The 15,571-nt window shown below is 36.8% G+C and overlaps 1 protein-coding gene across 1 annotated transcript; it reads left to right on the top strand.

Annotated features, from left to right (window-relative positions):
- Positions 1-13,301: 13,301 nt before the first annotated feature.
- Positions 13,302-15,331, top strand: LOC108808104 (uncharacterized). The gene has a single exon (XM_018580300.2). The coding sequence runs from the start codon at positions 13,311-13,313 to the stop codon at positions 15,276-15,278; it is 1,968 nt and encodes a 655-aa protein (XP_018435802.1). The 5' UTR covers positions 13,302-13,310; the 3' UTR covers positions 15,279-15,331.
- The last annotated feature ends 240 nt before the right edge of the window (positions 15,332-15,571 follow it).

The following is a 15,571-nucleotide window of genomic DNA, read 5'->3' as shown; positions in this document are numbered from 1 at the left end:
AAAAAGATTTGGGGGTGGGGGTTGAAGCAGGAATCAGTCTTGTCCAGATCTGAGAGAGTCAATCTGGGACGTCCATTCGTTTTTAAGATCGATGGCTGTGATAAAAGCCCGCCTATAAATTTATTTAGTCAGCTATAGTAATGGTTGAGAGAGAACAACTTAAGCTTCTTCCGGTTGATATCAAACTATTAGTTAAGAGAAAGTGCTCTGGTATAATAAAGTGACTCATTCTGCTATTAATAACTACAAATGTGACTCTTATAGTAAATTTCTCTTTTAATTATTGTTTGATATATATATATATATATATATATATATATATATAGATTTGACACATGACAGATTCGATTTTATACATTTCTCTCCCTTTTTCTACCCATTTACGCAAGTAATTGACAAGTATGCCACATTTTCCGGTCACCGTCTGAGGTAAGCTAAGCGTTTCAGCAATCGCTGCTGGAATCAGTAAACTCTCCATGACGCTTCAAGAGTTTGTGTAGTTTTCGAAAATGGGAAAGGCTCTAAAGTTTTTTTTTTAACATTAGAAAGATATTTCAGTCTCAAATTTTGTAGCTCGAAAAGGTTTACTCTTTTCTCTTATGATGAATTGGTTTATTCTGTTATGTTCTGAATTTTTTGAATCAAATCCAAGAATGAGTGGTGCGTCGAGTTTTTTTTAATCAAAGTCCACATGTCACACTCTAGTTTTCCACGGAGAATGATATTACATGTGATCCATGCAAAACTGGTCTTGTGTCGGGTTTATCCTTCAAAAGCATACACTCATTCTAATTCAAACTAGTTGAAATTAGGAGCATACACTCATTCTAATTCAAACTAGTTGAAATTAGGTATATATTCAAGCATATGTATAAACCCCTTTTAGGCATGTACAAACATGAAACATTATGTTCTATCGCATTCCAGCGTTTAGCAGCCTCTGTATAAAAAAAAGTTCAAAACCATCTCTAGGACAATCCTTAAATAAGTTCTTTGGTCACCTCTTTTTTTTTTTTTTTTTTCTTTGGTCACCTTAAACTCCCCATTCAGTGCTTTTCTTACATAAGCCGTCATGGTCTGAAAACGTTGTTGGACAGACTCATCGAATACTCAACTTCTTGGGCCTCAGCTTGCTCCTACGTGAGAGCATGCGATTAGAACGACGAGAATTCGAATTCCATGAATGTGATGATATTCAGTGTAAAAGGGACCAAACAATACATGTAGCCGTAGGTGTATTAGATACATCCAGAAGAGTTGAACAAATTTCTGCAATTGTCATATCCCTAATAATAGAGAAAATTTTGAATAGATGTTACCTCAAATTTGTAAAAACTAAAAAAATATCTATCTTAGGTGTCAGTTAATTAACATAGTAATTTAGTGACTTGTTAGCTTCATATTTCAATTGAAAAAAAATTGTTGGTTCAAAGGCAATTGAGGTAAATTCGCTAGGATTGATTAAATGTTATATGCATATCTCGCCAGTCTTATAGTTTTTATACCGAGCGAGATTTAATACGACATTTAATAGCCACTCTTCGATATTAATTTTAATGTGGATTATTAAAAAACCGACGTTATGTTAATTTAAAGAAAAAAGATTAAATGCACAGAAAAATATTCTCGCATTTTCTTTAAATAAAAGCTATGAAATTTCCTAAGATGATTAACGTATATATGACAATTAATGGTTATGAATAATATATATTTGATAATTTTTTTGTATCTTAGCTCTTTTTTTTATTTTATATAACTGTATGGTGTATATATAGAGATTTATAGTCTAGATATTTTGGGAATTATAGCAACTTAAGTTTGGGGAGCGCCAAATTTTGTTACAGTTTTTTTTTGTGCACCACGAGCTTAATTTCAGCGAATTAGTAAATCAATATATTGCAATTCGAATATTTATACATAATTTATGTGAATTAAAATATACGGTCAACCACTAATTTAGGATAATTAATTAGAATAATATATGCAGCATTAAGTAATATTGTAAGAAATGGAAACTAACCAACTAACCCAATACTATGTTCGGTCAATATAAAAAAAAACTAAGAATATGTATAAGGTCCATATTAAAGGAATCATTATATTGTCCTAAATATTATACAATACATAACCATCCATATAGAAGAATCTATTTCAACATCATATCATCATATTAAAGGAATCATCATATTTGTTTGACGAATAAAATTATATAAAATATTTATAGTACACAATGATATACTTAGTTAAGATTATTCTAATTATTAGTATCACATAATTAAAGCATATATTAGATAACAAGTTGTGTTCTCTAATAGTCAGACCGGTTTCACGATCTAATAATTAGAAAGCATATCAATACTATTAAAATACAAGAGGTTTTTTTGAAGACACCTTAAAGTTTTGAAGTATTTACAATTCTTTGCCATTGTATATTTTTAATATATGCTTTTAATTATTTTCCTTTAATTAATCAACTAAATAATTTATATTCAAACTAACAATACTTATTATTATGGCAAGTATCATTTATAAAAAGATATGCTGCGATTTTTAATAGATAATGCTTCTTTAATTAAAAAAAACTTAATATTAATATTAATTTAATATATTAATTACGAAATAATTAATATATTATTTAATAAAAATATTTAAAATATTGAGTAAGATTTTGTTAGATTTTTCTCAACAGATTTTGTTATAACTAAAAATAAATTCAAATTTATATTTAAAATTCATTTATTGTTAATATTTTTTATTGATTATTATGTTATATTATGTAATTAATAAAATAGACCTATTATGATTTATGATTTGCATCACGCATAACCTTTAAACATACGTTGAATTCCTAGAAATATAGACTTCCTCATATAAAACGAGCTATCTAAAACAATACATCTCAAATGCATATTCATGAGTATTTACTTGCCATAAATATAAATGTGCACCATATTGATACAATATGCATCAAATCGGGTAAAATATATACACATGATTTCATAATACAAATACCTATAGTTTCATCAAAGATCAAATATTTATGAGAATGCTTACTAAATCTAAGTTTTCATCAAATATCAAATATTTATGAGAATGCTTATTAAACCTAAGTTCAAATTAGATTGTTTTAAGTTTTTACCGGATCAATTGTGACGGGTCGAGGTTTGATGGTAGATTTTTAGTTAACAGTTTTTATTTAAAGTTGGACCAAAATATACGGGTCACTGCCTGACCACAAATCCAGATCAAATATGAACATTGATTTCATATTAACAATTAACTAAATATAACCGCATAAGTGTTGGTAAAAAAATAGAAAAAGATTAAAATAAATAAAACTAAATAAGTGAATTTATACACATGTTTCAACAATACAAATACATATAATTTCATTCTAAACTCAAATAGGAATATTTTAAGTTTTTACCGGATCAATAGTGATGGGTCGTAGTTTAATGGTAGATTTTTAGCTAACAATTTTTATTAAAGTTAGAGCAAGTATTTACAAGTCAGACTATATGTTCGACCACATATCCATATCAAATATGAACATTGATTCCATCTTAATAATTAATTAAAAATAATCGCTTAAGTTTTGGTTAAAAATAAAATAAGATTAAAATAGTTAAAACCAAATAATTTAAATAATTACAAATATAAATAAATAAAAAGATATTATATAGAATATGTATTGTCAAAAAGAAAATTTATGCACATTGAGATGTGAAAATATATAAAAAATATGTCTAATTTCAATATGTTTTAATATATTTTTGATAAATAAAAATAATCCCTCGCTTTCAAAGCGCGGATCAAAATCTAGTAGTATATTATATTAAAGCTACAATTTTATGAACAATAACAGTATATGTAATTAGTTTAGTAAGAAGAGTACTTTTAATTATATAGCGTGAGAATGAATATGATATTTTCACGTATGAAATGATAATTTGATTAATAACACATGAGTACAAGGTTAATTTATAATAATGCTCTTAGAATAATATAAAAGGGATTTTAGCTTCATAAAAAAAGTGTTGCAGGATGAAGAGTTTGTCCCAAGTGTTGGAGGAAGGAGTTGTTCCTAGGAAGGATCTAACTATGGCTATATGAATGTATTTCCTGATCTATCTCTAGAAGAGCTATTAGCTTATTATAGTCTATGTTGTAAGCACTATATAACCACCCCCTCTGTTTTTATTTCAGAAAGATTTACGGTGTGAGTCACTTTTACACTTATTAATGTCATTCTAAGTCACTTTCTTCTCCTAGCACACTTTCTCTTGCCTTTTCTCTACTATTCACCATATGAAATTTCATTTATATCCTTGTGCACACTAAAACCTAATGAATGCTTTTCTAACTACAGAACTAACGCAAACTCTTTTTTTTTTCTTTTAACCTCTGTTCAAAGTTTCAATTTTTTATTTGAATCCATTGATTACAGAAGTTTCTCAGATTTATCATGTGTTTCATCAAGACTAGTTCTTCTATGGCTGCATCCTCCAAATCCTCCGCATCTGCCACATATATCATCGTCGATTCCAAATCTCTAATTGATGAGTAGAGTCAGAACCCTAGTTCTCGTGAGGTAAGACATGAGTGGGCGATAAAGAATACTTAAATGATGAATTATATGTTAGTGTTTCATTGACTAGATTCAGCATATGATTTCTTAAAATCTGGGTTGGTAGATTTTCAATGTCACCTCGTGTTGATTCTTTGGTCTGAGATTCATTCATTTGTTTTGGTTGTAAAATTGTTTCTTTAATTGGTTAGATATCCTTTCAAACTCTTCAGCAGATGAAAAGTGTTGTTTATAGATTGATTCAAAGTGGCTATTTTGTTCTGTATCAGCCGGAGAAGATTGGAAGCTTCAGATTTTGAAGCTGATTTGCTGTCAAAATTAATATAACTAGGTGGTCATGATCTCAGTTGCAGGTACAATACAAATATCCGTTGATTTATTTTTTCTTTGAATGATTAATCATGGTTTAAGATTGATGGGTTAGTTTTGTAGAGTATCATGAGCTATAGGAATTGGTAAATATCAGATTCTTTTTTGAAAATGTGATCACATCTAATGGACAAAGGCTATTTGAGTTGATAATTGACTGGGAAAAGACCGTTCCTAAACAAGTTGAGATTATGTCCAAATAAGCTTGTGTTACTTTACTGGAGTACCAACTGTTGTTGACCTTGCTTGTATGTGTGATGCTATAACAAGCTTGGCAGCTATTCCAAAAAATTAAACCCCTTTGTACATTTCTTTTACAGGTTCTAACTTCGGCTTCTGAATTTTTATTTGTGAAGGAATGTATAAGTTATGTGGTGAAGAAGCATGCTATGAAGAGATAAAAGACCCCATTAAAATATTTTCTGGTTTTGGCAATGCTCATAGATTCACCTATAAAATCTTTCATGTACATGTGGATACTATATATAATTTGTACATGTGGATATCATAATTTGGTGTACATTGAAAATTGTTTACATCATTGTACACGTGGATAATAATAACCATGTACATCCAGAAATTGCTTATACATGTGTTTTACAATTTTTAATCATGACAATGGATGAATGATGAATCTGAAGAGAACAATTGATTTCTATTTATTGTCAAGAGACTGATTTCTTTTTTTTTTTGGGAGAAAAGTAGTGTTTTAGTTTTAATTTGAAATGCATATTGATTTTCTCTAAAAATATTGATTTGTACACTTACGTTAAATGTATACATGTGGATACTATATATATTCGATGTACATGTGGATTATGTTTATATGTTGTACATGTGTACAAACACTTAAAGAGTGGCAATTTTATAATTAAATCGTCATCTTTAAATTAGGACTTTTTGTATTTTCTGCAACTGCATCTTGGAGCCGCCATTGATTTTTTCATGAAATCTTTATTTTGATGATTTCACCTCCAAAACTTACAGATGTTGTATAGATTAACCGACAATAGTCAAAAGAGAAGAAGAAAAAAACAAGTTTTCCATAATTATTTATTTTTAACAGATTAGTCTTCAGCCTCTTCACAACTGCTGCTTCACCGTTCGATCCGGAACACAATCCACCTTCCTCCAGATCAGTCTCATTACGACCAAGGTATTCAATGAATTTCTAGGTAATAGCTTCTCTAATTTTCAGATTGTTTTCGCAGATGGGAGATTGAAGCGATAGATCGAAATGTGGTGGAGAGATGAAAAAAAAAGATAGAGATGCGGTAGAAAAAAAATTGTAAGCTAAGGGTGAAAAAAACTCACCTAATTAGGTCTTTTGAGGACAAAATCATATTTTAACACGAAAAAAGTGTCTCAGTATATTAAAGTGACCTTTTGTGATACTGAAAGTCATAAAGTGACTCACACCGTAAATCTCTCTTTATTTCATCTCTAACTTTTCCCACAACGTCATTCAAAGCAAACTATGGTTGTTGAGATGGCAATGTTGAGCTTGAGCATACAAGCCTTTTTACTAATAGAGACAGATGGTTTTGTTGTTTGTTAATATTGATGTTGAATATTATTAACCTTGTCTTTCTCAGCATGATCTTTTTTCTTCAGTCAGAGTAAAAATTTGTTTTCCCTATTATTGAATCAAAAGTCAGATGGAACATTTAATGTTTGATTTGGTTTGCTTTAGTTTATTAGACATAATATTTTAGATGAGCTGTTTTCACAAACAACCATATGATTATATACTGTATTAGTTAACTTTGTGATTTGGAAATATTATTAAATGTTCTAACTTCCTATGATCTACCATTGACTTTTGCCCTCGTGAATCTCAAGTCGTGAATCATGGGATCTCTCAACGGCAAAAGAATCATGGCCTTGTTTACTTTTGAGAGCAGAACTCATTAACAAAGAAAAGATCAAGAAAAAAAAAGATTGACAAAAGAAAAGATGTGGACTTTTGGTTCAGTCAAACACCGAGTGGGCTTCAGTGTCGAAACCCATTTCCGTGTAAACCTGCAAGAGAAACAAGGAAGCCCAAGTCTCAGCCCAGAAATAATCAAGTGACGGCTAAACTGAAACGGTGCGTTTCAAGAGTGGTAGAGTTTGTTATAACAAACTCATGAGCTGTCATCATCACTACGGCGAAGATAGAGAGAATCACATCGAGAGAGAAAGATCAAGGAAGTGAGAAGACGACTTAGCTTTGAGATCACGAGGTTGAAGTTCGACGGAGTCACGAAAGCGGTACACGATCAGGTTGGATCATTCCGGCGGTGACTTTCCGGCTTGAAGTGAGGAAGTGATAAGCTCGCTAAATCTCTCTTGTATTGCTCTGGTTTATTGGCTTACGCCATTATTGTTGAGCTTGTAACCTTGATCAAAACATTCAATAGTGATCAGTTGAGGGATGCCGTTCCCTCCCCGGTGAGTAGATCAGCGAACACCGGGTGAACAAATCTTGTGTTGTTCATTTGTTCTTCGTTGCTCTGTTCTCGAACCTGAAACGAAATCGAAGAAACCAAATCACGTTAACATTCAAGAAGCTAAACCTAACCTAATCGGATCTAAATACTCAACAATTGGTATCAGAGCACAAGGTTGGGTGCTAAGGTAACGAGTAAGATCAGATCTGATAAGGAAGGAGAAGGAGAGGTTACTTATCTGTGATTACTTGCTGCGATCACTGAGGTTTGTAGATCTCCTGCTTGTGTTGCTGTGATTGCTGCTATTCGCTTTCTGTGTGCAGTTGCTCTTGAGATCCTTACGTTTCAAGATGGAGAGAACTCATGGAAAGTTCGAGATGGATAAGTTTGATGGGAAGGGGGACTTCGGTATGTGGAAGTACAAGATGATGGCTCAGTTGGAGATTCAAGGTCTCCTTGCAGTGTTACAAGACGACTTCGTGGTTACGTCAGTATCTGAAAAGCAAGAAGAAGGTGAGAAACCTAAAGTTGATCAGAAGAAGGCTGATAAAGATCTACGAGTCAGAAGCTTACTGTGTACCTGCTTGAGTGATTCAATCTTGAGGAAAATCATGCACGAGCAGACTGCTCTTGGCATGTGGAAGTCCCTGGAGAAGCTGTATCAGCTCAAGTCTCTTCCAAACAGGATCTACCTGAAGCGTCAGTTCTCCTGCTACAAAATGGAAGAGGATAAGTCGATTGAAGAAAATGTGGATGTGTTTCTAAAACTGATAGCTGATCTAGAGAGTTTGAAGGTTACCATTACAGATGAAGATCAAGCTATACAGTTGCTCTCTGGTCTTCCTACTGCGTATGAGCAACTGGTCCACACTCTTCAATACGGCACTGGCAGAGACACTCTCACTGTCTCTGAAGTTGTTACATCTGCATATTCAAAAGAAGCTGAGCTCAGACAGAAAGGTTTACTGAATAAAAAGAAAACTACATCAGAAGGCCTATCTGTTGAGTCAAGAGGAAGGCGTCTAAGCGATCAGATAATGGTAACAACAAGAAGTACAACAGGTCTAGAAGCAAAGGTGATCGATCTAAGTCTAGAGGCAGATCAGATAAGACTAAGAAAGGCACGTGTTTCTCATGTGGCAAAGAAGGTCACTGGAAGCGTGATTGTCTAACCAGAGGACACAAAAATGGTGGTGAACAAGCAGTGAATTCAGTAACTGAGATAAGGCAACCGTTAGTACTTACAGCAAGCATACATGACTCTAGAGACGAGTGGGTTCTGGACTCAGGTTGCACATTTCACATTACACCTAACAAGGATGTCTTATTTGATCTACAAGAAGGAGATGGAAGCAAAGTTCTAATGGCGAACAACACTTAATGCGAAGTCAAGGGCATTGGTAAAATCAAAATTACTAATGAAGATGGAGCAGTGATTATTCTCAAAGATGTTCGCTATATGCCAGACATGAGCAGGAACTTAATCTCCTATGGAATGCTAGAGAAATCAGGGTGTAACTATCAAGGTGGAGATTTCACTGTGACATTCTACAAAGATGGACAGAAGGTGATCACTGGCAAGTATGAGAATGGGTTGTACTATCTACAAGGAACAGTGTCACGTGGTGAAGCTAATATCAGTGAGTCTACTGACGCAAAGACTACTATATGGCATTCACGGTTAGGACACATGAGTTCTAAGAACATGGAGATGCTCGTGAAGGAAGGTTATATACCTAAGACTGAAGTGGGGAAGCTAGAGTTTTGTGAAGGCTGCGTATTGGGTAAATCACATAAACAAAGTTTCCTTAAGGCAAAGCATACTACTAAAGGCATCCTAGAGTATGTGCATTCAGATCTATGGGGTTCTCCATCAACTCCAGAGAGTCTGGCTAGTTGCAAATATTTCATAAGCTTCATAGATGACTTCTCAAAGAAAGTTTGGGTCTACTTCCTAAGAACTAAAGACGAAGCATTTTCTAAGTTTGTGGAATGGAAAGAAGCTGTTGAGAGTCATACTGAGAAGAAGATCAAGTGCCTTCGCACTGATAATGGGTTGGAGTATTGCAATAAGCAGTTTGACGAGTTGTGCAGAAAGTCTGGAATCAAACGACATAGAACATGTAACTACACTCCTCAACAGAATGGGGTTTCAGAACGTATGAACCGCACCATAATGGATAAAGTGAGAAGCATGCTAGCTGAGACCGGATTAGGACAGGAGTTTTGGGCAGAAGCTACTTCTACAGCTGTGTATCTGATAAACAGGACACCAAATTCAACCATTGACTTTAAACTTCCAGAAGAAGTTTGGTCAGGGAATAGGCCTGATTTATCACACTTAAGGAGGTTTGGTTGCACAGCCTATGTTCACGTTACTCAGGACAAGACTAGCCCTAGAGCAGTTAAAGGAGTTTTCGTGGGTTATCCATTTGGTGTGAAGGGTTACAGAGTGTGGATTCCAGAGGACCTAAAGTGTACTACGAGCAGAAACGTTGTGTTCAGAGAGGATGAGATCTACAAAGACACGCAAGCTAAGAAGGTTACAGAGAGTGAGAAGGATTCAGGAAAGCAAACTAAGGAGCCGAATAAAAAGGTATCTTTCAGTCCAAGTCTGATTCGAGGACCGAGTGGTCCCAACTATGAACATGGTGAAACGTCTGATCCTGGAAACTCAGATCAGTCTCAACAAGATTCAGAGGTTCATGGGAGTTCAAGCGACTCAGAGAGTGACAGTGATACGGAAGGTTTGACGTTTGTTGAGGATAATGAATCTACAGGCTCTATTGATAACTACATGCTTGCGAGAGATCGAGTCAGAAGGCAGAATGTCAGGCCACCATCTAGATATGAAGATGCTAACCTAGTTGCCTATGCACTAGCTGTGGCAGATGATATTGAGAGGGAAGAACCTAAATCATACGAAGAAGCAAAGAGGAGTAAAGACTGGAAGCACTGGGATAATGCTGCAGACGAAGAGATGGATTCACTTGACAGAAATCACACTTGGGATCTCATTGAGAGACCAAAAGGTCAGAAGACCGTTGGCTGCAAGTGGCTCTTCAAGTATAAACCGGGAATCCCCGGTGTGGAGGACAGGAGATACAAGGGAAGATTAGTTGCTAAAGGGTATTCACAGAAGGAAGGCATTGACTACAATGAAGTGTTTTCACCAGTTGTCAAGCACGTCTCCATAAGACTGATGCTTTCAATTGTGGTGAACAGAGACTATGAGTTAGAACAACTAGACGTCAAGACTGCTTTTCTACATGGGAACCTAGACGAAAGGATTCTAATGGATCAACCTGAAGGTTATGTGAAACCCGGGGATGAGAACAAGGTGTGTCTCCTAAGGAAGTCTCTATATGGTCTAAAGCAATCTCCTAGACAGTGGAATCTACGGTTTGACTGTTTTATGAAGAAAGAAAAGTTTCTACAGAGTGAGTATGATTCGTGTGTCTACATGAGAAGTGTTGATACCCCTAAGGAAATTTATCTACTTCTCTACGTGGATGATATGCTAATTGCTTCAGGAGATATGACTGAGATTCAGAAGATGAAAGACAGTCTGAGCAGAGAATTCGAAATGAAAGATTTAGGAAGGGCTTCCAGAATTCTTGGAATGGACATTATTCGTGACAGGAAGAAGGGAACTTTAGTACTCTCTCAGGAGGCATACATTGAGAAAGTTCTAAAGAGTTTCGGAATGCAAGATGCTAAGCCAGTCACAACTCCATTGGCGCCTCAATTCAAACTGAAGAGTCAAACCAAGGCAGAGGCGTTAGCAGGTGCAGCTGAGATGGAAGGAATCCCTTATGCAAGTGCAGTCGGGAGCCTCATGTATGCCATGATTGGCTCAAGACCAGACTTAGCACATGCAGTGGGAGTTGTGAGCAGGTTTATGTCTAAACCTAGTATGGAGCATTGGTTGGCGGTGAAGTGGATTTTAAAGTTTCTACGTGGTGAATCTAAAACCAGTTTAACGTTTGTTAAGAGTGATGTGCGTTCTATTGAGGGTTTTTCAGATTCAGATTACTCGGCTGACTTAGACAGACGACGTTCAGTTACTGGGTATGTGTTCAAGGTTTGGGGTAATACAGTTTCGTGGAGATCTAACCTACAATCAGTTGTAGCTTTGTCGACTACTGAGGCAGAGTATATGGCACTCTCCACAGCAACCAAAGAAGCTATTTGGTTAAAAGGGATATGTGAAGAACTAGGCCTAAAACCAGGAAGTGTCAAGATGCATTGTGATTCACAGAGTGCCCTAGCTCTAGCTAAAAACAGAGTATTTCACGAAAGGACTAAGCATGTTGCAAACAAGTATCACTTCATCCGTGATATTGTTGCTCAGGGTGATATTATCCTACACAAGATTCACACAAGCAAAAACCCAGCTGATTTCCTAACTAAAGTGTTACCTGGTCCGAAGTTCAGACTTTGCTCTGAGCTGGTGAATCTGTTCTGAGAAGGAAGCAGCTCCGGGTAATGATGTGGCTCCGTTGTTGGTTACCTCGCAAAGAAAACAAATTTCAGGGAGTTAGTTAACATTATCATTCTTATGAGTTGTTACTACACTCACTGGAATCAAACCAACTTGAAGTGAAAAGAGAGAAATCGTTACCCGAGTATAGGAAGCGAGGTGGAGTTTCCTTCTCAGGTGGAGTTTCAGTTTCAGGTGGAGTCTCTTCAAGGTTCCTGAAACAGAAAGAAGATCAGAGTCAGTAAGAGTTTTCATCATCAGTGTCAGTTCATCTTGAAAGGTTCAGTGTTCATCGAAAGGAAGAGAAGTCAGTGGTCACTTATCTGGGTTCGATGTTATGGGAAGTCTAAAGCTTTGACGTCTGACAATTGATTCTGGAACAGTCCGGCTCAGATCAGATTCATGCAGAGTCTTCAGCAGTTCGTCGGTTCATCTTCTGACTCGCCAATAGGTCTGATCAGAGATTGAAGCATCGTTCATCTTGATCTGCAAGGAGAAGGAAAAAGAAAAGGGGTCAGTAAGTGAAAGATCCGAGATTGGTTTACTTCGACAGTCGAAGCAAATCAGAAGAAGAAAAGAGAAGAGAGAGGGATACAGAGAGTACCTTACATCCGTGGAGGTTCTCTGTCATCGTGAGAGCAAAGGATTGCTTCTGGGGTCGTCGATAAGCTTCGGTGACAAGAGGAGGCGATTCATCGCCTCAGAGAGACAAGCGGCTAGGTTTCGAGGAGAGAGAGACAGCACTTCGGTGTTGTGTCTGAAAGGTGGAGATTGTGGACTTTTGGTTCAGTCAAACACCGAGTGGGCTTCAGTGTCGAAACCCATTTCCGTGTAAACCTGCAAGAGAAACAAGGAAGCCCAAGTCTCAGCCCAGAAATAATCAAGTGACGGCTAAACTGAAACGGTGCGTTTCAAGAGTGGTAGAGTTTGTTATAACAAACTCATGAGCTGTCATCATCACTACGGCGAAGATAGAGAGAATCACATCGAGAGAGAAAGATCAAGGAAGAGAGAAGACGACTTAGCTTTGAGATCACGAGGTTGAAGTTCGACGGAGTCACGAAAGCGGTACACGATCAGGTTGGATCATTCCGGCAGTGACTTTCCGGCTTCATAGAGGAAGTGATAAGCTCGCTAAATCTCTCTTGTATTGCTCTGGTTTATTGACTTACGCCATTATTGTTGAGCTTGTAACCTTGATCAAAACATTCAATAGTGATCAGTTGAGGGATGCCGTTCCCTCCCCGGTGAGTAGATCAGCGAACACCGGGTGAACAAATCTTGTGTTGTTCATTTGTTCTTCGTTGCTCTGTTCTCGAACCTGAAACGAAATCGAAGAAACCAAATCACGTTAACATTCAAGAAGCTAAACCTAACCTAATCGGATCTAAATACTCAACAAAAGAGCTTTTTGGCCTTTGGAAAGCAGAACATCAAAATGGAAAAACAAGAGGTATCATCAGTTCACAACCATCCTTTGTTACCTTTTACTCGATTTTTTTTCGGTAGCTGTGAAGGGTGTGGTTTTTATGGTAACATTTACGGCGGGTATCGTTGCAATGAGTTGGGGTGTGGTGATGATGCTGTGTTTCATAAAGAGTGTGGTGAGGCCCTGCCAGAAATCAACCACCCTTCCCATCTCGACCATCCTCTCAAGTTATTCAGACATGATGTTGAGTATTCATGTAGTTTATGTGGGGGATGGGGATCCCCTTTTGGCTATTCTTGTTCAATTTGTGATTTCAAGTTGGATATGGTCTGTGCAACACAATCCTCCCCACTTGCTATTCTTGCGAAGCCTAGTAGTGCGCACGAACATCCACTTGAACTCTGCCATTCTTCCAAGATTGTTGGTGACGACGACATGTCCAAGAGAGATTGCAAATTGTGCGATCACCCATGTGATCACTCCCGATACAAGTATATGTGTGTTCAGTGCAAACTGCACATCCATGTAGAATGTGCCATATTTATTCCAGAGGCGTACCACACTTCCCATCCTAAACACTCACTCAAGTTCCTAAAGAGTAAAGCAGCACCTACTTACGCCGACACAGAATGTATTATTTGCGGGGGAAGCTTTTGTGAACAACTTCACCACTGTGATATTTGCAATTTCAACATATGCAGAATGTGCATGAGAGACCCACCACCACTTGTTGTTGTAACCCCAACCACTCATGAGCATCAACTCCATCTTTTTCCTAGACACCTCGAGTTTACTTGCAATGCTTGTGGGACCAAAGGTGACCGAAGCCCTTATTTCTGTTTTCAATGCAATTTCGTGATCCATGGGGGCTGTATTGATTTACCACGTGTCATAAACATCAACCGCCATGATCACCGTATTTCTTACACCCCTCGCCTTGGACATGGGGAGTGGAAATGCAAAGTTTGTCGTAAGAAAGTCGATGGCTTTTATGGAGCTTATTCTTGCTCAAAATGTCCTACTTTTGTTGTTCATGCAAGGTGTGCAACAAGAGAAGATGTTTGGGACATGGTCGAATGGGAAGGGATACCCGAAGAAGAAGAGGAAATTGCACCATACGAAGTGATTGATGATAAAACGATAAAACATTTCCTCCATGATCATAACTTACACATCAACAAGGATGGTGAGATCCTCCAAGAAAGCCAACTTTGTAAAGCGTGCGAGTTCCAGATTTGTTCAGAGTCGTTCTACAAATGTGAGTCATGCTGTTTTTTGCTCCACACAAAATGCGCTAACCTTCCTCGGAAGAAACGGCATGTCTGCGACAACCTTCCTCTTATGCTACAAAGGACAAGTACCGTTGACGAAGCTTCTTACTGTGAACTTTGTCATCAAAGGTTCACCGGTTTCAGGTACGCTAATCATCATATGTGTGTAGATGTACGATGCATTTCATTTCCAGAACCATTTGTGCATGGAAGCCATCCACATCCTTTGTACTATGGAAAACACTTCGAAGTTTGTAATGGGTGTGAATGGCGGAAGACAGGAAATTTAGTTTGTGATGAATGTGACTTCAGTTTGTGCTTCAAGTGCGGTCTTTTACCAAAAAAGGTAATGAGGCAGAGATACGACGATCATCCTCTCTCCTTGTCTTATGGTGAAAATAGTGTCGATGGCGAATATTGGTGTGAAGCATGTGAAACGACACTGGACCCGGAGAAATGGTTTTATACATGCAATGATTGTGGAGTTGTGTTACATATTTCATGCATTTTGGGAGACTTCACATACATTGAGCCAGGTCCATGTCTTTTAGAAGGTCGGCGTGCAGAAGTTATACCCAACACCTCTGTTCTTAAAGCATTCTGCACCAGGTGTAGCAAGAGATGCACTCTCCCTTCCATTCTGAAGGTTTCGAAGTATGGAGTTGTTGAATACTTTTGCTCTTACAGTTGTTTTATGATAGTTTGACAGGTCTGCGTCATAATAGCAGGCATACATCAATAAGTTGTACCGAACACCTCTATTTTTTACAACATTTTGCAGTTTCTCTTCCATTCTTAAGGGTTCCAAAGGGATGGAGTTGTTGAATACTTTTTTCTCTTAAGAATGTTACATATAAAATGACAAATTTCTCTTAAGTATATTGCAGTTGTTAAAAATGAATGTGGGTAGTGACCACTCTCCATGCTCCTCGAGAGACAATACTCTCGTTGTAATCCGAAGACAGAAGACAGAAACAAAAATAAACATAATAGTAAAAA

Source organism: Raphanus sativus, chromosome 6 (genome assembly GCF_000801105.2).
Source record: "Raphanus sativus cultivar WK10039 chromosome 6, ASM80110v3, whole genome shotgun sequence".
Classification (NCBI taxonomy): Eukaryota; Viridiplantae; Streptophyta; class Magnoliopsida; order Brassicales; family Brassicaceae; genus Raphanus; species Raphanus sativus.
Note: the sequence above shows the minus strand (reverse complement) of the source record. Positions and strands in the feature narration are given on the sequence as shown.

What these genes read in the sequence shown, in the direction of transcription:
- LOC108808104 (XM_018580300.2), top strand. Translation starts at nt 13,311, where the DNA reads ATGGAAAAACAAGAGGTATCATCAGTTCACAACCATCCTTTGTTACCT.